This window comes from Dendrobates tinctorius, unplaced genomic scaffold (genome assembly GCF_039654945.1).
Source record: "Dendrobates tinctorius isolate UK_male_01 unplaced genomic scaffold, ASM3965494v1 ptg000182l, whole genome shotgun sequence".
Taxonomy (NCBI): domain Eukaryota; kingdom Metazoa; phylum Chordata; class Amphibia; order Anura; family Dendrobatidae; genus Dendrobates; species Dendrobates tinctorius.
Window position 1 is genome coordinate 2,689,034 of NW_027361849.1, and position 24,506 is coordinate 2,713,539.

The 24,506-nt window shown below is 48.7% G+C and overlaps 1 protein-coding gene across 1 annotated transcript in view; it reads left to right on the plus strand.

The window, feature by feature from the left end:
* ZNF148 (zinc finger protein 148) overlaps window positions 1-19,351 on the plus strand; it is a 46,445-nt gene extending 27,094 nt beyond the window's left edge. Inside the window, exons 2-7 of the mRNA XM_073551922.1 lie at window positions 791-1,093; window positions 2,499-2,624; window positions 2,707-2,830; window positions 8,651-8,734; window positions 8,860-8,978; window positions 10,309-19,351. Of these exons, the coding sequence (XP_073408023.1) occupies window positions 806-1,093; window positions 2,499-2,624; window positions 2,707-2,830; window positions 8,651-8,734; window positions 8,860-8,978; window positions 10,309-11,925 (2,358 nt within the window). The 5' untranslated portion in view covers window positions 791-805 and the 3' untranslated portion in view covers window positions 11,926-19,351. The remainder of the gene's footprint in view (window positions 1-790; window positions 1,094-2,498; window positions 2,625-2,706; window positions 2,831-8,650; window positions 8,735-8,859; window positions 8,979-10,308) is intronic.
* The last annotated feature ends 5,155 nt before the right edge of the window (window positions 19,352-24,506 follow it).

The window sequence follows — 24,506 nt, forward strand, 5'->3', positions numbered from 1 at the left end:
ATCCTAGCAAAATAAAAGGAAACATGCTGACATGAAGTAGAGACATGAACACGTCCTTTATTAATTGTTCTGTGAGGTCTGACTATATGGCTTAGGCTGGTTTTACACTTGCCGTATTTTTGCAGGCCGTTTTTGCCGCAATGCATTACAATGGTACAGCAAAAACAACATTAGCTTCTTTTTGCGGTACGCCGTATTTGCGGATCGCTGTTTTTTTTTTCCTGCTATTTGTTATAACAGTGAAAAACGGCGATCTGAGAAGGTTTTTTGTGGCCCGTTTTTGCGCGAGACCGCAAAATTTGCGGAAAAATGGCCCGTAAAAACGGGCCGCAAAAACCCCGGCATGTGTAAAAGCAGTCTTAAGGATATAAATTGCACATTTTTCTAAAGTTTCACCAAATATCAGATCTTTAAAAAAAAATAAATAAAAGCAAAACATATTGACTTAAATTTATCAGTAACATAAAGCGCAATATATCATAAAAGCCAGGGTCTGTGCACACATTAAGTATTTGCTGTAGATATTTCCTTCCAAATATCTTTTGGAGGGAAAAATGCTACATAAAATGTGTGCGTCATTTGTTGCAGTTTTTGATGGATTATTTTTCCCATTCATTGGAATGTTTGAATAACACTGGGAGCCCCTCTTCATGGTTATGGGGGTCCCCCACATGTAGAGGTCTATGATTTGCAGGCATTGTTTCTTTACCGTCCTGGTGTCTTTTGGAGCGTGTCAGTGCCCGATGCTTCACAGGATCAGACCATTCATTTTCTCTATTTTTTTCTTCAGGTCTCTGTGTGAATTATGAACACTGAAAGCTGCAGTGGCATTGATGGTTTTCTTAAATGTGGGGACATAAGTGTCCTGCAGCGGCCTCCCAGGGCTCTGCCGGGAATAGGGGGCACTGAGCAGCTCTCCTCCACTGCGCTGTCACGGATAGAACCTGTCGTTGGCTTGGAGGGTCCTACTTTATCGGTGCGTGAGGAGATAATGTCACAAGATGAGCTAATGGTACAAGAGGAAACAGTGAAAAATGATGAGGATGATGTGGACCCCCACGAGAGGCTGCTGCCCCCAGGATTCCAGTACATGGTCAGTAATGTCTCTCTGTGCATCCTCCACACACCTGGCCCTTTTTGCTGTACTACTGTACATTAGGTTTCATACCATAGCCAGGAATAGTGTCATGTGTATGATGAGGTTCTGCAGCAGCTGAATGTGTATGATGAGGCTCTGCAGTGTTTGAGACATTTATGATGAGGTTCTGCAGTAGCCGAGGTGTATGATGAGGATCTACAGCGGCTGAGGTGTGTATGATGAGGCATGTATGTTGAGGCTCTGCAGCAGTTGCTTGTATGATGAGGTTCTTCAGCAGCTGAGGCGTGTATGATGAGGTTCTGCGGCAGCTGAGGCGTGCATGATAAGGTTCTGTGGCAGCTGAGGCTAGTATGATGAGATTCTGTGGCAGCTGAGGCGTGTATGATGAGGTTCTGAGGCGTGTATGATGAGGTTCTGCGGCAGCTGAGGTGTGTATGATGAGGTTCTGCGGCAGCTGAGGTGTGTATGATGAGGTTCTGAGGCGTGTATGATGAGGTTCTGCAGCAGCTGAGATGTTCATGATGAGTTTCTGCGGCAGCTGAGATGTGCATGATGAGTTTCTGCGGCAGCTGAGATGTGCATGATGAGGTTCTGCGGCAGCTGAGATGTGTATGATGAGGTTCTGCAGCAGCTGAGTCGTGTATGATGAAGCTCTCCAGCAGCTGAGATGTGTATGACGAGGCTCTCCAGCAGCTGAGATGTGCATGACGAGGCTCTCCAGCAGCTGAGATGTGCATGATGAGACTCTGCAGCGGCTGAGGTGTGTATGATGAGGTTCTGCAGCAGCTGAGTCGTGTATGATGAAGCTCTCCAGCAGCTGAGATGTGTATGACGAAGCTCTCCAGCAGCTGAGATGTGTATGACGAGGCTCTCCAGCAGCTGAGATGTGCATGACGAGGCTCTCCAGCAGCTGAGATGTGCATGATGAGACTCTGCAGCGGCTGAGGTGTGTATGATGAGGTTCTGCAGCAGCTGAGTCGTGTATGATGAGACTCTGCAGCGGCTGAGGTGTGTATGATGAGGTTCTGCAGCAGCTGAGATGTTCATGATGAGGTTCTGCAGCAGCTGAGATGTGCATGATGAGGTTCTGCAGCAGCTAAGATGTTCATGATGAGGTTCTGCAGCAGCTGAATGTGTATGATGAGGCACTGCAGCGGCTGAGGTGTGTGATGAGGTTCTGCTGCAGTTGTGTGTATGATGGATGAGGTTCCGCAGCAGCTGAGGTGTGTATGATGAGGCTCTGCAGCGGCTAAGGTGTGTGATGAGATTCTGTTGCAGTTGTGTGTATGATGAGGTTCTGCAGCACCTGAGGTGTTTAGTGTATGTACTACACCCTCATGAGTGTGGTTTGGCATGGAGCACAGGGCGTCTCACAGGTTTTCCTTCTTTCTCACATCAGGTCCATGTGAAGCAGGAGATGAAATTCACCGAGGACATAGAGACGCAGATGATGGAGAACCAGCAGCTGCCAGAGCCGGTTGATCTGCAGAAAAAGAAGAAAAGGAAGCAGCGATCCCCGGCCAAGGTAAAGCAGAGCCAGGTGTGCGCAGGACGATGCAGAGCAGGCGTTCGCCGTATGTCACCACACACTGCTGCTTGTCTTTCAGATTCTCACTATTAATGAGGACGGCTCGCTGGGATTGAAGATCCCTAAATGTCATGTGTGCGAGCATTGCAACGCCGCCTTCAGAACCAACTATCACCTGCAGAGACACGTCTTCATCCACACAGGTAACGGCACAGGAGATGACGGCTGCGGGGGCACAGGAGACGTGGGCTGCGGGGGCACAGGAGGCCCGGGCTGCGGGGGCCACAGGAGAGACGTGGGCTGCAAAGGCCATAGGAAAGGCAGGGGCCACAGGAGAGACATGGGCACACAGGAGATATTTTCTGTGGAGCCACAGGAGACGACACGCACAGGAGACGCATAAGGTAGGGGCACAGGAGATTCGGCACTCAGCAATAAACATATATTGGGTCAATAAGTGAGGAGTATTTTGGTGGGAAATTACTGAATATACAGTGGCATGTAAAAGTTTGGGCACCCCTTCTCAAAACTACTTTTATTGTAAACATTTAAGCAAGTTGAAGATGAAATAATCCGAAAAAAGGTCTAACGTTAAATAACAAAAGACTGACCGTCACTTCCAAACAGAAATAATGTGTGTACAGGGGCAAACGAAGAGTAGCCATCTCCATGTATAACTAAAAGTAGCGCTATAGCATGCAAACATGAAATATATGAATTGCATTACTTCTGTAGAAAGTAAGAAAAAATGGAGACTATTACCTCATAATTTTGCCAATTCATGCTGGCCCAGCAGCCAACGATTAAGCGATCTCTTGTTGCTGGGAACCTGAATAATGTGATTTCTCCTGGGTGGAAGCATGCATTAACATTACTGTTATTGTGAACAGTGAAGCAAGTTGAAGATGAAATTATCCCTAAAAGGGCTAAAGTTAAATTTGACACATTTACTTTGTATTTTAGGCAAAAAATGTATACTGTTTTTTTTTTCAGACTATAAAATGCCACCTAGGTTTTAGAGGTGGAAAATAGAAAAAAAATTTAAGCAAAAAATGGGGTCATGACGCACTGTCATGGAAGGGGGGGGGGGGGTTCTGCTGCTGACACTGTTATAGGAGCAATGCCCCCAACTGCGTACTAATATCCCCAAAAATTTGGAGGAAAATGGGGGTGCGTCTTATAGTCCGGATGTACCGACTCTGGCTTTGGTGGGGAGGTGGAGGAGCGTCATTGGCGGATCAGTGGATCACAGAAGCAAGAGCCGGCTGCTGCAGCTAACTCTTGTGCCCGCTGCTATAGAGAAATGAATATTCACTGCATTCCACGCCCATGAGGATGGCGGGCAATGAATATTCATTTCTCTTTAGCATCCTGGTATGATTGGCCCCCATTCCCGTCCTGGTATGCATGGCCCCATCAGAAAACATTAAAAAAAAACAAACCTTTACTTATCTTCCCAGCGCTCCCTCGCAGAATCTTGTTCTGATGCCAGTAGCTGTTTTATGCTTGGAAGCAGCGCATGTCAGGGTCGTCATGAGCTGCTTGCAAGCCGAAAAGCAGCTGCTGGAATACTCACTGCGTCTTAAGATCTGGTGCGTCTTATAGTCCGATAAATACTGTATATATGGACCCCATCCTGGTATACTTGGCCTCCATCCCCATCCTGGTATACATGGCCCCCATCTTGGTTTCCATGCCTCCCATCCTGGCTTCCTTCCTGATATACATGGCCCCCATCATGCTGCACACACAAAAAAATAAACTATTCTACTCCCTTCCTTGGGCTCACTCGCAGCGCGGTGGTGTAAGCAGTGCATGACGATACTGTCATGCACTCCCACACGCGACGGTCAGCTGCCTTACACCTGGGACTATGGAAGTAGGGATCAGTGAATATTTATTCTCTTTAATAGCGGGCACATGTGATCACCCAGCCACTTCAAGAAGCTGGCTGCTGCAACTAACAGGATGCCCGCTATTAAAGAAAATGAATATTCACTGCTCCACACGCCCATAGTCTTTCCCACCTCTCGGCACCTGGCTTCGGTGCATAGAGCTGATCGGGACTATGGGCGTGAGAAGCAGTGAATATTCATTGTCTTTAACAATGGGCACAGTGTTAGCTGCAGCAGCCGGCTTCTGCCTCCTGTGACCCGTTCCTGCACCGCTGTCCCCCCGTCTACAGCTACATAAGGTACATCCGGACTATAAGACTGAATCCCCACTTTCCTCCGAAACTTTGGAGGAAAAAAGTGCGTCTTACTGTATAGTCCGAAAAATACAGTGTGTATATGTGTATGTATGTGTGTGTGTATATATATATATATATATATATATATATATATATATATACAGTACAGACCAAAGGTTTGGACACACCTTCTCATTCAAAGAGTTTTCTTTATTTTCATGACTATGAAGATTGTAGATTCACTCTGAAGGCATCAAAACTATGAATTAACACATGTGGAATTATATAATTAACAAAAAAGTGTGAAACAACTGAAAATATGTCTTATATTCTAGGTTCTTCACAGTAGCCACCTTTTGCTTTGATTACAGCTTTGCACACTCTTGGCATTCTCTTGATGAGCTTCAAGAGGTAGTCACCGGAAATGGTCTTCCAACAGTCTTGAAGGAGTTCCCAGAGATGCTTAGCACTTGTTCGCCCTTTTGCCTTCACTCTGCGGTCCAGCTCACCCCAAACCATCTCGATTGGGTTCAGGTCTGGTGACTGTAGAGGCCAGGTCCTCTAGCGTAGCACCCCATCACTCTCCTTCTTGGTCAGATAGCCCTTACACAGCCTGGAGGTGGGTTTGAGGCCATTGTCCTGTTGAAAAATAAATGATGGTCCAACTAAACGCAAACCGGATGGAATAGCATGCCGCTGCAAGATTCTGTGGTAGCCATGCTTGTTCAGTATGCCTTCAATTTTGAATAAATCCCCAACAGTGTCACCAGCAAAGCCCCCCCACACCATCACACCTCCTCCTCCATGCTTCACGGTGGGAACCAGGCATGTAGAGTCCATCCGTAAGCCTTTTCTGCGTCGCACAAAGACACGGTGGTTGGAACCAAAGATCTCAAATTTGGACTCATCAGACCAAAGCACAGATTTCCACTGGTCTAATGTCCATTCCTTGTGTTCTTTAGCCCAAACAAGTCTCTTCTGCTTGTTGCCTGTCCTTAGCTGTGGTTTCCTAGCAGCTATTTTACCATGAAGGCCTGCTGCACAAAGTCTCCTCTTAACAGTTGTTCTAGAGATGTGTCTGCTGCTAGAACTCTGTGTGGCATTGACCTGGTCTCTAATCTGAGCTGCTGGTGACTCGGATGAACTTATCCTCCGCAGCAGAGGTGACTATTGGTCTTCCTTTCCTGGGGCGGTCCTCATGTGAACCAGTTTCTTGTAGTGCTTGATGGTTTTTGCCACTGCACTTGGGGACACTTTCAAAGTTTTCCCAATTTTTCGGACTGACTGACCTTCATTTCTTAAAGTAATGATGGCCACTCGTTTTTCTTTACTCAGCTGCTTTTTTCTTGCCATAATACAAAGTCTATACAGTAGGACTATCAGCTGTGTATCCACCAGACTTCTGCACAACACAACTGATGGTCCCAACCCCATTTATAAGGCAAGAAATCCCACTTATTAAACCTGACAGGGCACACCTGTGAAGCGAAAACCATTTCCGGTGACTACCTCTTGAAGCTCATCAAGAGAATGCCAAGAGTGTGCAAAACATAAATCAAAGCAAAAGGTGGCTACTTTGAAGAACCTAGAATATAAGACATATTTTCAGCTGTTTCACACTTTTTTGTTAATTATATAATTCCACATGTGGTAATTCATAGTTTTGATGCCTTCAGAGTGAATCTACAATTTTCATTGTCATGAAAATAAAGAAAATTCTTTGAATGAGAAGGTGTGTCTAAACTTTTGGTCTGTACTGTATATAGTCATCTTTTACATTTTAAAAATATTATAAAAAGAAACATGGACGAAGCAAAAGTTTGACCACCCTGCATGGTTAGTACCTAGAAAAAATACAAAAATTGAGCTTGGTTTGAGTTGATACACATGCAGTATATATGCATGTTGACATTGGCCATAAAACCTGCAAAAGACAAAGTGAGCAAAAACCCTGCTGTAACTAAATAAGTAAAAGCAAAAGTGCATCTAAATAATACAGAGTTTTTAGTAATACTGTTTTTGATCAAAAGTAGCATGAAAGCCATCCCACCACGACACGGTAACTCTGTTCGGGATAGTCCTACACTGTCTAATATTAAAAACCTTGCCTTGTGTCAAAGTTGACCTCAATGACCTTTGACACAAAGCAAGGTTTTTAATATTAGACAGTGTAGGACTATCCCGAACAGAGTTACCGTGTCGTGGTGGGATGGCTTTCATGCTACTTTTGATCAAAAACAGTATTACTAAAAACTCTGTATTTAGATGCACTTTTGCTTTTATTTAGTTACAGCTGGGTTTTTGCTCACTTTGTCTTTTGCAGGTTTTATGGTTAGTACCTACTAGCACCTTCTTTTCATCCATTCTTCTTTGGATAATTCCTCCCGTTCTGTGAGATTCCTGGGTGGTTTCGCTTCCTTTGCTATTTTGAGGTCTCGCCACAGATTTTCAATGATGCTCAGATCAGGGGATTGTGAGGGCCATTGTAAAACCTTCATCTTGCACCTTTTGAGGTAGTCTATTGTGGATTGTGACGTGTGTTTAGGATCATTATCCATTTCGTAGCAGCCATCCTCTTCCTCATCCTCTTTTCACCTTCAGGTTTTTACAGATGGTGTTATGTTTGCATTAAGAATTTGTGGAAATTTCATTGAATCCATTCTTCCCTCTACCCGTGAAATGTCCCCGCACCATTGGTTGCAATAAAACCCCAAAGCGTGATTGATCCACTCCCATACTTGGTTGGCAAGATGTTCTTTTCCTGAAATTCTGTACCTTTTACCTCCACGCATACCATTGATCCTTGTGGCCACAGAGATCTATTTTAATCTCATCGTCCACAGGACTTGTTTCCATAATGCATCAGGCTTGTTTAGATGTTCTTTTCATACATCTGACACTGAATTTTATGGTGAGGAGGCAGGAGAGGTTTTCTTCTGATGACTCTTCCATGAAGGCAATATTTGTGCAGGTGTCTCTGAACAGTAGAACAATGTACCACAACTGCAGAGTCTGATAAATCTTTCTGAAGGTTTTTTGCAGTCATGCGGGGGTTCTGAATTTTCTCTATCAATCCTATGAGTAGCTCTCACTGAAATTTTGCTTGGTCTTCCAGATCTTATCTTGACCTCCCCTTTTCCTGGTAACGGTCATTTCTTAATTACATTTTGAACTTAGGAAAGGACAAATTGTAGATGCTTTGCTTTCTTCTTATAGCCGTCTCCTGCTTTGTGGCCTCCACCATTTTCAGAGTGCTTGGCAGCTGCTTAGCAGATCCAATGGCTGCTGGTTTTTGGCACAAGGTTAGCGGAGGCTGGGTTTTTATAAAGCTGGAAATTTTCATCACCTGGCCTTTCCTAACGATGATAGTGTATGAGCCATAACCCTAACAGGATCATTAAGGTCTGAAACCTTGGTCAAAGTTATCTGAGCAGACAAATCTCCAAGGTTGTTAAAACTTTTGCATTGACTTATTTTCCTTCTTGTAATTTTTAAAATGTAAAAGATTACTTTTTTACCTAAAATACAAAGGAAATGTGTCATCTATAACTTTAGACCTTTTAGAGCATTTCATCTTCAACTTGCTTAACTGTTCACAATAATAGTAATTTTGACCAGGGGGTGCACAGACTTTTACATGCCACTGTAATTCTGTGTTCTCAGATGTTTTGCAGAGCGGACCCCAAGTTATATCACACTGCTCGCACCCTCTTATGTCAGTAAGTTACGCCGCTGGGTGTAATGCAGATGTGTGATCCATCAGTCGCCACAGTGATGTTAGGTTACAGGCCATGTCGGCGTATACCTGATGGGCTGCGTTGTGTCGTTGCAGGGGAGAAGCCGTTTCAGTGCAGTCAGTGTGATATGCGCTTCATTCAGAAGTACCTGCTGCAGAGACACGAAAAGATCCACACGGGTGAGCGGACATCATGTACTCCTCTCATGCTGCACCTGATTCCTTGCACCTGCAGATAATAGCGCAAGTGGGTTGTGTTCAGCCATTATGTAGACTGCACTAATAGAAAGTATCTTCTATCGCAGGAGAAAAACCTTTCCACTGTGATGAATGTGGGATGCGCTTTATTCAGAAATACCACATGGAAAGACATAAAAGGACGCACAGCGGAGAGAAACCGTACCAGTGTGAATACTGCCTACAGGTTTGTAATAACACCCGAGCACTGTCCTCACCCGCTTAATAACACCCGAGCACTGTCCGCTTAATAAAAGCCGAGCACTGCCTGCCTAATTACACCCGAGCATTGCCCCAGGTGAGCAGCCGCACTAGTACTGCCCACGTAATAACACCCGAGCACTGCCCTCACCCGCATAATAACACCTGAGCGCTGTCCGCGTAATAAAACCCGAGCACTGCCCGCCTAATGACACCCGATCACTGCCCCAGGTGAGCAGCCGCACTAGCACTGCCCTCGTAATAACATCCGACCACTGTCCACGTAATAACACCCGTGCACTGCCCTCACCCGCTTAATAACACCCGTGCACTGCCCTCACCCACGTAATAACACCCGAGCACTGTCCGCTTAATAAAACCCGAGCACTGTCCGCGTAATAAAACCCGAGCACTGCCCGCCTAATGACACCCGAACACTGCCCCAGGTGAGCAGCCACACTAGTACTGCCCACGTAATAACACCCGAGCACTGCCCTCACCCACATAATAACACCTGAGCACTGTCCGCGTAATAAAACGCGAGCACTGCCCGCCTAATGACACCCGATCACTGCCCCAGGTGAGCAGCCCCACTAGCACTGCCCACGCAATAACATCCGAGCACTGTCCGCGTAATAACACCCGAGCACTGCCCTCACCCACATAATAACATCCGAGCACTGCCCTCACCCGCATAATAACACCTGAGCACTGTCCGCGTAATAGCACCCAAGCATTGCCCTCACCCGCGTAATAACACCCGAGCACTGCCTCACCTGCATAACACCTGAGCACTGTCCGCGTAATAGCATTCGAGCACTGCCCTCTCCCGCATAACACCCGAGCACTGCCCTCACCTGCATAACGCCCGAACACTGCCCTCAACCGCATAATAACACCCGAGCACTGTCCGCGTAATAAAACCTGAGCACTGCCCGTCTAATGACTCCCGAGTACTGCCAGCCTAATGAAACCCGAACACTGCCCGCGTAATTATACCCGAGCACGGCCCTCACCCGCGTAATAACACCCAAGCACTGCCCGCGTAATAACACCCGAGTACTGCTTGCGTGTAAGCAGCCGCACTAGTACTGCAATTCTGAAAATCAACTGTGTAATGTATCAGCAAAATTGCTGATGCTTTTTTGCCGATCATCTTTGACACAGTGGATAATTTCTGCAATGTTGACCAAATCTACACTGTATTAATTTTTGCTGTTGATTTTCTGCTGTGGAGACATGAGTCTTTTTAGGATTTTTGCAGATTTATTTCCGTGTGTCCAGCATCTGTTCTCATTGCACCTTTGTTCTTACAGTACTTCTCCAGGACCGACCGTGTACTGAAACACAAGCGCATGTGCCATGAAAATCGTGAGAGGAAGCTGGGAAAAAGCTCCAGCAAATCTTCCCTCTTACCCTCCGACGGCGACACCTGCTTCTCTCCCACATGTCAGGATGGGTCAATACCCAAGAAGAAACAGAGGACCGAAAAGATGAAGCTATTGGGGATGAGCGCTAAGGAAAACCCTCTAGAGAAAACAGAGCAAAAGAAGGAGAAGAACGACTTTCTCCCCCTCTTCCCGGACAACACCAAAGTGAAAGATGAATTCATGGTGGCCGAGTACGCGGTGGAGATGCCGCACGCTTCGGGCAGTGACTTGCACTTGCAGGAGGCGGTGGTGGGGGATATCAGTCCTACAAAGCTGCTGATTAAGAAAGTGAACAGCAAGAAGAGCATGAAGCTTGCAGCGCTGGAGCACAGCCCGGCCTTGACCGGACTCGCAGCCTTCGATGATGCCAAAGTGGCTAAGTACACCTTTGAACTTGTAGATAAGCAGGCACTGCTGGACTCGGGAAGCAATTCAGACATGGATCACAATGATCCGCTCCAAGAAGGAAGCGCCAAACCAGCCAACAGCAGCGTCAGCTATGACGAGGCCATGCAGTTCTCCAAGAAGAAGCGCTATCTGCTGGCAGCCAGCACCAACAGCAGGGAGTACGCTCTGAACGTGGGCACCATGGCGTCTCAGCCATCTGCCACCCAGGCAGCAGTGGCTAGCGTTATCGATGAGAGCGGCACAGCTGCTCTTATAGATGCCCAGGCATTGAGTGTGGACATAAAGACAAACCACGACAAGAATGTGATTCCAGATGAGGTGTTACAGACGCTCCTGGACCATTACACGCACAAAGCCAATGGGCAGCACGAGATTGCTTTCAGTGTAGGAGACGCTGAAGTCACCTCCAGTATTTCTATAAACTCTACCGAGGTGGGAGAATCCAGCCAACCAGAGACTTTAGGGTCCTCCACCCAGGTCCCCCAATCTGACAAGGCCAGCATGCTGCAGGAGTACAGTAAGTTTTTGCAGCAGGCATTGGAGCGGACGAGCCAGAATGACGCCTATCTGAACAACACAAGCCTTAACTTTGTCACTGACGCCCAGAGTCTCTCCAGCACAACTACCTTCCCACAGCTGGACAAACAAGTCTACACCACACTACCCATAAGCACCTTTCGAGCAGGTCTGAGCACCCCGCTCAGAGTGTCTCCTGACAAATCTCACTTCGGCCTCATCGTGGCCGACTCCCAGAATGCCTTCAGTTTCACAGCGGATGATGGTAGTCACACGTCTCCTGTATCGTCCTCTTCCACGCAGGATTTTATAGATCAAGTGACCGGACAGAAGAAGACTGAGTCTCAGACTGTCCATCAGACCTACCAGCTTAACGCTTTTGAGCCGCCTTTTAGGGCACAGTACCATGGCAGTCGGCCTGGAATATCAGCCCAGTTCAGTGCTGCCAACGGACAAGTGAACCTGCGGCAGCCAGCCACCAGCAGTGATTTTACAGACTTTTCCCTGGTTAATGTTAATGAAAGTAGGACCCAGATGGCTTCTCCCCCTGACCCCGCTACCAGCCAGACTTTTGGTTAATTCACTCTCTTCGCCTTTTGTCACCAGAGAGGATTGTTGCATATTGCTAAACATAACGAGCCTTTCAAGAAGTCACTGTGTCACAGCAGACCCCCGCGTGTAGCGTGACAGAAGACTCCGCTTTCCTCTGGGGGTCCGTGCTGCTGGCATGGCTTTTTCTCTTGTGTAATGCAGCAGGCCGGCGCTTTCTCCTGTGGATCTGTGCCGCTGACAGTGCAGCTTCTCCTGATCTTGTGTAATGCAGCAGGTCGGCGCTTTCTCCTAGGGGTTCGTGCCGCTGGCAGTGCTGGTTCTCCTTGTCTCCTGAGGCGGCGGGCTGGTGCTTTCTGCTGGGGGTCCGAGCCGCAGACAGTGCTGCTTCTCCTGATCTTGTGTAATGCAGTTGTCTGGATCTTTCTCCTGGGGGTCCGTGCTGTTGGCTGCTTCTCCTGATCTCGTGTGATGCAGCCGTCCAGCACTCTCTCCTGTGGATCCAGGCCGCTGGCTGATTCTCCTCGTCTCTTGTGTTATAGCCGTCCAGCACTTTCTCCTAGGGGGTCTGTGACGCTGGCTGCTTCTCCTGGTCTCATGTGATGCAGCTGGCTGGCACTTTCTCCTGGGGGTCCGTGCCGCTGTCTGCTTCTCCTGGTTTCATGTGATGCAGCCGGCTGGCACTTTCTCCTGGGGGTCCAGGCCGCTAGGTGCTTCTCTTGGTCTTGTGATGCAGCCGGCTATCACTTTCTCCTGGGGGTCCGTGCCGCTGGCTGCTTCTCTTGGTTTCATGTGATGCAGCCGGCTGGCACTTTCTCCTGGGGGTCCAGGCCGCTAGCTGCTTCTCTTGGTCTCATGTGATGCAGCCGGCTGCCATTTTCTCCTGGGGGTACAGGCCGCTAGCTGCTTCTCTTGGTCTCATGTGATGCAGCCGGCTGGCACTTTCTCCTGGGGGTCTGTGCCGCTGGCTGCTTCTCCTGGTTTCATGTGATGCAGCCGGCTGGCACTTTCTCCTGGGGGTCCAGGCCGCTAGCTGCTTCTCTTGGTCTCATGTGATGCAGCCGGCTGCCATTTTCTCCTGGGGGTACAGGCCGCTAGCTGCTTCTCTTGGTCTCATGTGATGCAGCCGGCTGGCACTTTCTCCTGGGGGTCCGTGCCGCTGGCTGCTTCTCCTGGTTTCATGTGATGCAGCCGGCTGGCAGTTTCTCCTCGGGGTCCGTGCCGCTGGCTGCTTCTCCTGGTTTCATGTGATGCAGACGGCTGGCACTTTCTCCTGGGGGTTCAGGCCGCTGGCTGCTTCTAGTTTCATGTGATGCAGCCGGCTGGCACTTTCTCCTGGGGGTCCGGGCCGCTGGCTGCTTCTCCTGGTTTCATGTGATGCAGCCGGCTGGCACTTTCTCCTGGGGGTTCAGGCCGCTGGCTGCTTCTCCTAGTTTCATGTGATGCAGCCGGCTGGCACTTTCTCCTGGGGGTCCGGGCCGCTGGCTGCTTCTCCTGGTTTCATGTGATGCAGCCAGCTGGCACTTTCTCCTGGGGGTTCGGGCCGCTGGCTGTTTCTCCTGGTTTCATGTGATGCAGCCGGCTGGCACTTTCTCCTATGGGTTCAGGCCGCTGGCTGCTTCTCCTAGTTTCATGTGATGCAGCCGGCTGGCACTTTCTCCTGGGGGTCCGGGCCGCTGGCTGCTTCTTCTGGTTTCATGTGATGCAGCCGGCTGGCACTTTCTCCTGGAGGTCCGTGCCGCTGGCTGCTTCCCCTGTTTTCATGTGATGCAGCAAGCTGGCACTTTCTCCTGGGGGTCCAGGCCGCTGGCTGCTTCTCCTGGTTTCATGTGATGCAGCCGGCTGGCACTTTCTCCTGGAGGTCCGTGCCGCTGGCTGCTTCCCCTGTTTTCATGTGATGCAGCAAGCTGGCACTTTCTCCTGGGGGTCCAGGCCGCTGGCTGCTTCTCCTGGTTTCATGTGATGCAGCCGGCTGGCACTTTCTCCTGGAGGTCCGTGCCGCTGGCTGCTTCTCCTGGTTTCATGTGATGCAGCCAGCTGGCACTTTCTCCTGGGGGTCCGGGCCGCTGGCTGCTTCTCCTGGTTTCATGTGATGCAGCCGGCTGGCACTTTCTCCTGGGGGTCCAGGCCGCTGGCTTCTTCTCCTGGTTTCATGTGATGCAGCCGGCTGGCACTTTCTCCTGGGGGTCCGTGCCGCTGGCTTCTTCTCCTGGTTTCATGTGATGCAGCCGGCTGGTACTTTCTCCCGGGGTCCGTGCCGCTGTCTGCTTCTCCTGGTTTCATGTGATGCAGCCGGCTGGCACTTTCTCCTGGGGGTCCAGGCCGCTGGCTTCTTCTCCTGGTTTCATGTGATGCAGCCGGCTGGCACTTTCTCCTGGCGGTCCGTGCCGCTGGCTTCTTCTCCTGGTTTCATGTGATGCAGCCGGCTGGCACTTTCTCCTGGGGGTCCGTGCCGCTGTCTGCTTCTCCTGGTTTCATGTGATACAGCCGGCTGGCACTTTCTCCTGGGGGTCCAGGCCGCTGTCTGCTTCTCCTGGTTTCATGTGATGCAGCCGGCTGGCACTTTCTCCTGGGGGTCCAGGCCGCTGTCTGCTTCTCCTGGTTTCATGTGATGCAGCCGGCTGGCACTTTCTCCTGGGGGTCCAGGCCGCTGTCTGCTTCTCCTGGTTTCATGTGATGCAGCCAGCTGGCACTTTCTCCTGGGGGTCCAGGCCGCTGGCTTCTTCTCCTGGTTTCATGTGATGCAGCCGGCTGGTACTTTCTCCCGGGGTCCGTGCCGCTGTCTGCTTCTCCTGGTTTCATGTGATGCAGCCAGCGGGCACTTTCTCCTGGGGGTCCAGGCCACTGGCTGCTTCTCCTGGTTTCATGTGATGCAGCCGGCTGGCACTTTCTCCTGGGGGTCCAGGCCGCTGTCTGCTTCTCCTGGTTTCATGTGATGCAGCTGGCTGGCACTTTGGCTTTATCTCTCCCTGTTGTGCATCCTGATATGTGAAGTCTGGGATAAAAGAAGCTGCACATGTCCTCGCTGTGCTCTCTCTGCTGTGTGTAACCCTTAGGGACCCACTGGAGATGCAGATTTTACCCCCGAGAAAGGTAAAAATTATATAAAATATATATACAGCTCTGGAAAAAGTTAAGAGACCACCACATCCAATCCCTGTCATGGGCAGCCCAATCTACAGACCTGAACCCCATTGAAAACCTCTGGAATGTAATCAGGAGGAAGATGGATAGTCACAAGCCATCAAACAAAGAAGAACTGCTTAAATTTTTGTACCAGGAGTGGCATAAGGTCACCCAAAAGCCGTGTGAGGGACTGGTGGAAAGCAGCGAAGACGCAGGAAAGCTGGGGTTAACAATCATGGTTATTCCACAGAATATTGATTTCTAAACTCTTCCTGACTTAAAACATTAGTATTGTTGTTTCTACATGATTGAGATTGTTTTCTTAGCATTATTTGAGGTCTGAAAGCACTGGGGTTTTTTTTTTTAAATTTTGACCATTTTTTTTTATCAGAAAAAAAATACAAAACGTATTGCTTGGAAATTCGGAGACATGTCAGAAGTTTATAGAATAAAAGAGCAATTTACTCAAAAATATAAAAAGAGAAATCAGACAAGATGAAAATTTTAAAGTGGTCTCTTAATTTTTGCCAGAGCGATATATATATATATAAATATGGCACTTTAAAGAAAGCATTTCAAGTTGTGGTCAAGGCCTTGAGGGTGAGCTTTACCACCTGGGATCTCGCAGGTTAATAGAGCTTTTAAGGAAGCCATCAGGGTTTGGGATGTTTTCTGTGTCCCATCTTCCCGGTGCTTCGTACCTCTTGGTATCTGCAGAGCATTACTCTGAGACGTGTGTAATGTCGGTGCAATAGTCTGTGGGTGAGGAGGAGAAGCAATTACCTTTCATTTATACCTTTTGTTTCTGGATTATTATTTTTTCCTGTGCACATATATAGGATTCTGGTTTTGTGTGACACATGAAGCTGTTGTACTTGTGGCCGGTGCACAGGCAGGGTATACATGTATACATATATATATATACTTATATGTATGTACAGCTCTGTTACGTTGTAGCTCTTGACATGGGCTCACAATTAATCTTTGTATTGATGATTCTGCAGGTTGCATCCCGGTAGAGATCAGTCCCCGTGCCCACTTGCACCTTTTAAATGTTTTTAGCTTTTTTTCTGCAATGTCTTAAAGTTAGTGGCAGGAATAAGAGTTAAAGAAAAAAAAAGTTTTACATTTTCAGCTTTTATTTGTTAGAATGGTAGTTTAATCAGTGTATCGCTTCGTCACCCAAAGATCGTAATATCCGAAATCCTCCAGCTTTATAGTAGAGAAGCTGCTGGTACATGCAGTACATGAGGCCGACGGCCCAACCATGCATCTTGGAAGCAAAGCTTTCAAAGGGAACCGGTCACCTCTCAAAATGCTATTTCCCTGCAGTTATGGGGTTAAAGGGGATCTGTCACCCCATTTTAGCCCTATCAGCTGCCGGCACCGCCATCAGGGGCTTATCTACAACATTCTGTAGTGCTGTAGATAAGCCCCCGATGTAACCTGAAAGATAAGAAAAAGAGTTAGATTATACTCACCCCGGCGTTCGGTCCGGTCCGATGGGTGTCGCCATCCTGTCCGGCGCCTCCCATCTTCATACGATGATGTCCTCCTCCTTGCTTCTCCCTCGGCTCCTGCGCAGGCGTACTTTATCTGCCATATTGAGGGCAGAGCAGAGTACTGCAGTGCGCAGGCGCCGGACCTCTCTGACCTTTCCCGGCGCCTGCGCAGGAGCCGAGGGAGAAGCAAGGAGGAGGAGGACATCATCGTATGAAGATGGGAGGCGCCAGACCACGACACCCACCGCACCCTACCGTGCCCCCCGGTGAGTATAATCTAACGTGTTTTTCTTATCTTTCAGGTTTCATCGGGGGGGCTTATCTACAGCATTACAGAATGCTGTAGATAATCCCCTGATGGCGGTGGCCGCAGATTATAGCGCTAAAATGGGGTGACAGATTCCCTTTAATCTGCTGCCTGGCCACCACTTTGAAAGTGCGGCTACCGGGAGACAACTGATTTGTGACCAGAAGGCGCCTACTTTGGAACTTGCGGAGCGACTGCAGGCACCGTGCACTGAACTGTCAATGTACTGTGAGTGACTGTAACCGTGGCCCTGTGCAGAACCAGAGTGCGGTTACAAACGCCAACCGCAGTATATTGAGCAGTGCTGTGCGCGGTGCCTGCCGCCTCCCCGTGCGCGGTGTCTGCGGTCGCCCCGTGCTCGTCCCATGACTGACAGACTGCACCTCCCAGTCACAACTCAGCTCAGATTCTCCAGGTAGCCGCACTCTATTTACGGAGGCCAGGCGGCCAGCAGATCAGCCCCAGAGTGTTTCCCGAGGTGACGTGTTCCCATTAACAATCGCCCTTTTGTGCTTTTCATTTACGTTCAAAATCCACTACTGCATTGTAAGAAGAGCAACTTCAGCCCTTGTTACAGCAGCCGCTCCGCAGGCCGGGCCGTAGGGGGCATCATTCTTATACTTGTGTTTCTTTGGTGTTTTTGACAAGTTGCGGCTGACAACCACATCTGCATCGTGTGGATCTATTGTCGCTGCCCTTCCCCCACACATTGGTAGTTCACATCATCAATGTTTATGGACAAGGGACATTCAGGATAATATTAGTTTTTGCGATTTCACGGCCAGAGTTGCTCTTTACATTTAGCACTTTAGAGATGGGTCAGGATGGCGTAGTTCTGGGCGCATTTTTTGGTGTTCGGCACCATGTCTTCTCACGGTCCCTAGCGGTTTCACCGCAGCGCCCAACGTACCGTAATCCAGGTCCATCGTGACATTTCAGCTAAAGCACTTAAACCGAAATGTAGCACTTGCATCACTCTGTGATTTGGTAAATTATTGATATCGCTCCTTATTAGAATGGTCATACAATGCTGCCACATTTAAAAATGGCTTCCAGATTGCTAAATCACCCAGTTGTTATCCCTGTCTGAGGGAGGGACCCGTGCCATGGGGGCCCGGAGCTGTGCCATGGGCGCCGGGGTAGTGATGAGGCACAAGGTTCATCTCCAGGCACCTGTAAAGCTTAGTCATTGTCCAGTGGGTGGATCAGCAGCTTTCTAATCCCCTTTATTTGCTGTCAGTGACTGACCCCTTCCCTACAGCTGCTCACAGAGCTCTTGTCACAGTGTGTCAGTGCAGAATGGACTCCTGACTGATACTTTGTAGCACATGGTCATGTGTGATTTGCATCATTTATGTGTCCTTTTTGACCATTGGCTAAGATGACGCCCTCGTTAGAGCTTTTCATTCTATCAGGATTCGCCCTGTGATGATACAGTGGTCTTGTCCTTCAAGGCCGGAGCTCAGAGGTTGGTGGTCCTCATCCTCGTTTTTTGTGACATTTCTGCAGTCTTCATAGTGATGGCTGTATGAGTGGGACACTGTGACCCCACGCCCCTGCACTTTATATACATTTGTCTCACCATTTTAGTGGTACTTACTATTTCATGTCTCCTTGTGGAGCTTTGTTACGTCTGAAGTTTTAATGTGCGGGTGGTGACGGCTCGTGGGGGCCGTCGCGTGTCCCATCCACCTGCTCGCACTAAACCGCTCTTAGAGACCTTCCCCCTAACTCCAGAGAATAATCCCACCAGATAAAAGATTGGGTTAATAATCCCATCAGCTTTCCCAGAGTCCTGAACAGTAAATCCAACAACTTCCTTCCTGCACAGTTGTATATATGATCCATTCAGGACACTAGAAAAGCGGGGTACTTGCCCGTCACACCGGTCATGGCAGAGCTCGTGACCTGGCGCACATATCTAATGAGATTTCCTGCACTGAGCTGTCAGCTCTCCATGGTAAGGTGGGCTCCAACCACGGGATGTGTGCATGACCTCCTCTGCAATGCGGAAAACCATTTTAATTAGGTTACAGATGGCAGTATTGGTAATAATCACCCACCGCCTTCATGTTCTCCCCTCCCCAATACAGTATTACCCCAGTCGGCGTTATCAGTCTTCCAGTAGACGTATTGTTCATAATGCTGATGATTTCTGCATAGTTTCCCACATTTTGTAATTTCTAGAAGGGATGGACCCTTGCGCTGGGGAGTCGTGATTAAAGTGTCAGCCCTAATGTCCTGTGTGGAGTTTTTTGGGTCTGGTCTCTGATGCCGTTACTAGTTATCTGCCCTTGGCCTCACATTGTGGATGCAGAATCCCCCTGATGGATGGTCAGAGGTCTGTGCCAGCGATGAGCGGCATCAGAGATGTCTGACGACCCCTTTTCCTCTGACTTCAAACGCGTTTTCTGTAAAAGATTAGGGTGAAACCTTTTTCTGCTTTCTTTACACTTGTATTTCTGTTCATCACAATATTCAAGCTCTTTGCTTCTGGTCAGTAAAATACCTAAAAATCCAACTTCATGTAGAGGTTTTGTAACAGCTGACGACCTTGTCACCATGTAGAGACCAGGACAAAACTGCCGCTCCCTTCTGGTACAGTAAGAAAAGCCCACAATGGTCACTGAAGTTACCGGACACTGACAGAAGTGATTATCAGTGACAATTTACTGAATATCAGTAATGAGAATCAGGCTTTGTTGATGAATTTTATCTCAACAGAAAAAAAAACTATTGTCCCGATGCAGACACAAATGAGGGTCCCGAAACTCTAGATTTTGTTGCACGACCATGTGAGGCGATCACTGCACACAGAGGATTTCTGTGCTTCTCGGTAACGCTTCTGCCGCATCCACAGGTATCTCAGGTGAGGAGGAGTCTTCTCCAAACTGCAGGTCTCCACTACGTTAAAATAAAAATGTATAATAATACGTCCACAGATGTTCTGTAAGATTTAGATCATGGTCAAAGAAGCCTCTAAAGAAGATTCTGATGCTTTGCTCTTAGCCATTCTTGGATGTTCATCTGTCTTGGGTCAATCTGTTGTAGGAACCAAGACCGGTGGCTCAGACTTGGTTACACTACGCAGATTTGTATCCAGATTGCCTAGATAGTCATGAGATTTCATTGTTCCTTGTGTCAGATGCAGCCACCCCAGAACAGCCCCAAGCTCCTCAATATGTCAAATGCAGCAGAGCCAGAACATCGCCAAGCTCCTCCATGAGCCTGAACATCCCCGAGCTCCTCCATGTTTCCGATGCAGCAGAGCCAGAAAATCCCCAAGCTCCACCATGTTTCAGATTCAGTGGAGCAGAACATCCCCAAGCTCCTCCATGTATCAGATTCAGCAGAGCCAGAACATCCTGAGCTCCTTCATGTGTCAGATGCAGCCGCCCCAGAAAATCTGTGAGCTCCTCCATGGGCCAGAATATCCCCGAGTTCCTCCATGTGTCAGATGCAGCTGCCTGACAACATCCCCAAGCTCCATGTGTGAGATGCAGCAGAGCCAAAACATCTCCAAGCTCCTCCCATGTGGATGCAGCAGAGCCAGAACATCCCCCAGCTCCTCCATGTGTCAGATGCAGCAGAGCTAGAACATCCCCAAGCTCATCTAGGTATTCGATGCAGCAGAGCCAAAACATCCCCGAACTCCTCCAGGTGTCCGATACAGCAGAGCCAGAACATGTCTGAGCTCCTCCAAGTGTCAAATGCAGCCACCCCAGAGATCCTCCATGAGTCAGATGCAGCAAAGTCAGAACATCCCTCAAGCTCCTCCATGGGTCAGATACAGCAGAGCCAGAACAACCTTGAGCTCATCCAGGTGTTCGATGCAGCAGAGACAGAACATCCCCAAGCTACTTCATGTGTTAGATGCAGCCGTCCCAGAAAATCTCTGAGCTCCTCCATGGGCCAGAACATCCCTGAGCTCCATGGAGGGAAGTCTTGGAGCTGCCACGAGATGAATCCAAATTAGACGAGCTAATTCACATGTGGAGGGTGCACGTCGAAGCTAGTTAGCATAGCGGAATCAGAAAAAAAGGTGATTGACGGCACTCCAGGAATAAAGAAAAAATTATATACTTTATTGTGGCAAATTAAGCCATATTAAAATCAAGTTGCCTGATGCGTTTCGAGTGCCTGGTGTACACTCAGTCATAGGACTCTATGACTAAGCGTGCACACCAGGCACTCGAAACGCATCAGCAACTTGATTTTAATATGGCTTAATTTGCCACAATAAAGTATATATTTTTTTCTTTATTCCTGGGGTGCCGTCAATCTCCTTTTTTTCTGATCCCCGAGCTCCCTCATGTGTCAGATGCAGCCACACCAGAACATCCCCAAGCTCCTCCATGTGTCAGATGCAGTACAGCCAGAACATCACCGTGCTCCTCCATGTGTCAGATGCAGCTGCCACAGAACATCCCAAGCTCTTTCAAGTGTCCGATGCAGCAGAGCCAAAACATACCCGAGCTCCTCCTGGTGTGCGATTTAGCAGATCCAGAACATCCCGAGCTACTCCAGGTGTCAGATGCAGCAGAGCCAGAACATCCCCGAGCTCCTCCATGTCTCATATGCAGCTGCCCCAGAAAATCCCTGAGCTCCTCCAAAGGCCAGAACATCACTGAGCTCCCTCATGTGTCAGATGCAGCAGAGCCAGATCGCCCCGAGCTCTTCGATGTGTCAGATGCCGCCGCCCCAGAATATCCAAGAGCTCCTCCATGTGTCAGATGCAGCAGAGCCAGACAGCCCCAAGCTGATCTAGGTGTTCGATGCAGCAGAGCCAAAACATCCCCGAGGTTCTCCAGGTGTCCGATGCAGCAGAGCCAGAACATCCCCAAGCTCCATGTGTCAGATGCAGCCACCCTAGAAAGTCCCCAAGCTCCTCCATGGGCCAGAACATCCCCAAGCTGCTTCATGTGTCACATACAGCAGAGCTAGAACAACCCTGAGCTCATCCAGGTGTTCGATGCAGCACAGCCTGGACATCCCCGAGTTCCTCCATGTGTCAGATGCAGCCTCCCCAGAAAATCCCTGAGCTCCAACATGGGCCAGAACATCCCCGAGTTCCCTCGTGTCAGATGCAGCTGCCTGAGAACATCCCCAAGCTCCTTGTGTTAGATACAGCAGAGACAAAACATCCCCAAGCTCCTCCCATGTGTCCGATGCAGCAGAGCCAGACCATCCCCAAGCTCCTCCCACGTGTCCGAAGCAGTAGAGCCAGAACATCCCAAGCTCCTCAGTGTGTCTGATGCAGTAGAGCCAGAACATCCCAAGCTCCTCAGTGTGTCTGATGCAGTAGAGCCAGAACATCCCAAGCTCCTCCATGTGTCTGATGCAGCAGAGCCAGTCCATCCCCGAGCTCAAGTGTGTCTGATGAAGTAGAGCCAGAACATCCCAAGCTCCTCCATGTGTCTGATGCAGCAGAGCCAGAACATCCCCCGAGCTCCTCCTGGTGTCCGATGCAGCAGTTAGAACATCCTGGAGCTTTTCCACGTGTCAGATGCAGCCGCCCCAGAACATCCCAAGCTCCTCCATGTGTCTGATGCAGCAAAGCCAGAACATCCCGGAGCTCCTCCATGTGTCAGATGCAACAGAGCCAGAACATCCCTGAGCTCCATGTGTCAAATGCAACAGAGCCAGAACATCCCTGAGCTCCTCCATGTGTCAGATGCAACAGAGCCAGAACATCCCTGAGCTCCTCCATGGGCCAGAATATCCCCATTCCATCATGTGTCAGATGCAGCAGAGTCAGAACATCCCCAAGCTCCTCCATGTGTCAGATGCAGCAGAGCCGCCAGAACATCCCCGAGCTCTTCCACGTGTTAGATGCAGCTGCCGCAGAACATCCCCGAGGTCCTTCATGTGTCAGATGCAGCAAAGCCGATCCACGTGCTCCTATATTTGTCTGATGCAGCAGAGCCAGAACATCCCTGAGCTCCTCCATGTGTCACATGTAGCCGCCCCCAACATCCCTGAGCTCCTCCATGTGTCAGATGCAGCAGAGCCAGAACATCCCCAAGCTCTTTCACGTGTCAGATGCAGCAGAGCCGGAACATCTCCAAGCTCTTCATGGGCCTGAACATCCCCGTGCTCCCTCATGTGTCCGATGCAGCAGAGCCAGAACTCCTGCATGGGCTAGAACATCCCAAGCTCCTTCATGTGTCACATATAGCCGCCCCCAACATCCCTGAGCTCCTCCATGTCTCAGCAGGTGCAATGTTGTGTTCTTTGCTCCGTTCTTGTGTCTGTGAACATACAGCTAATGTGACCCCAGTTTTGTCTTCTCTGTCCACATGACGTTCTCCCAGAGGCTTTGTGGCTTGTTAATACAGTCATATGTTAAAGTTTGGGCACCCCTATTAATGTTAACCTTTTTTCTTTATAACAATTTTGGTTTTTGCAACAGCTATTCCAGTTTCATATATCTAATAACTGATGGACTCAGTTATATTTCTGGATTCAAATGAGGTTTATTGTACTAACAGAAAATGTGCAATCTGCATTTAAACAAAATTTGACCGGTGCAAAAGTATGGGCACCCTTATCATTTTCTTGATTTGAACACTCCTAACTACTTTTTACTGACTTCCTGAAGCACTAAATTGGTTTTGTAACCTCATTGAGCTTTGAACTTCATAGCCAGGTGTATCAAATCATGAGAAAAGGTATTTAAGGTGGCCACTTGCAAGTAGTTCTCCTATTTGATTCTCCTATGAAGAGTGGCATCATGGGCTCCTCAAAACAACTCTCAAATGATCTGAAAACAAAGATTATTCAACATAGCTTTTCAGGGGAAGGATACAAAAAGTTGTCTCAGAGCTTTAACCTGTCAGTTTCCACTGTGAGGAACATAGTAAGGAAATGGAAGAACACAGGTACAGTTCTTGTTAAGCCCAGAAGTGGCAGGCCAAGAAAAATATCAGAAAGGCAGAGAACAAGAATGGTGAGAACAGTCAAGGACAATCCACAGACCACCTCCAAAGACCGGCAGCATCATCTTGCTGCAGATGGTGTCACTGTGCATCGGTCAACAATACAGCGCACTTTGCACAAGGAGAAGCTGTATGGGAGAGTGATGTGAAAGAAGCCGTTTCTGCAAGCACGCCACAAACAGAGTCGCCTGAGGTATGCAAAAGCACATTTGGACAAGCCAGTTACATTTTGGAAGAAGGTCCTGTGGACTGATGAAACAAAGATTGAGTTGTTTGGTCATACAAAAAGGCGTTATGCATGGAGGCTAAAAAACACAGCATTCCAAGAAAAACACTTGCTACCCACAGTAAAATTTGGTGGAGGTTCCATCATGCTTTGGGGCTTTGTGGCCAATGCCGGCACCGGGAATCTTGTTAAAGTTGAGGGTCGCATGGATTCAACTCAGTATCAGCAGATTCTTGACAATAATGTGCAAGAATCAGTGACGAAGTTGAAGTTACGCAGGGGATGGATATTTCAGCAAGACAATGATCCAAAACACCGCTCCAAATCTACTCAGGCATTCATGCAGAGGAACAATTACAATGTTCTGGAATGGCCATCCCAGTCCCCAGACCTGAATATCATTGAACATCTGTGGGATGATTTGAAGCGGGCTATCCATGCTCGGCGACCATCAAACTTAACTGAACTGGAATTGTTTTGTAAACAGGAATGGTCACAAATACCTTCATCCA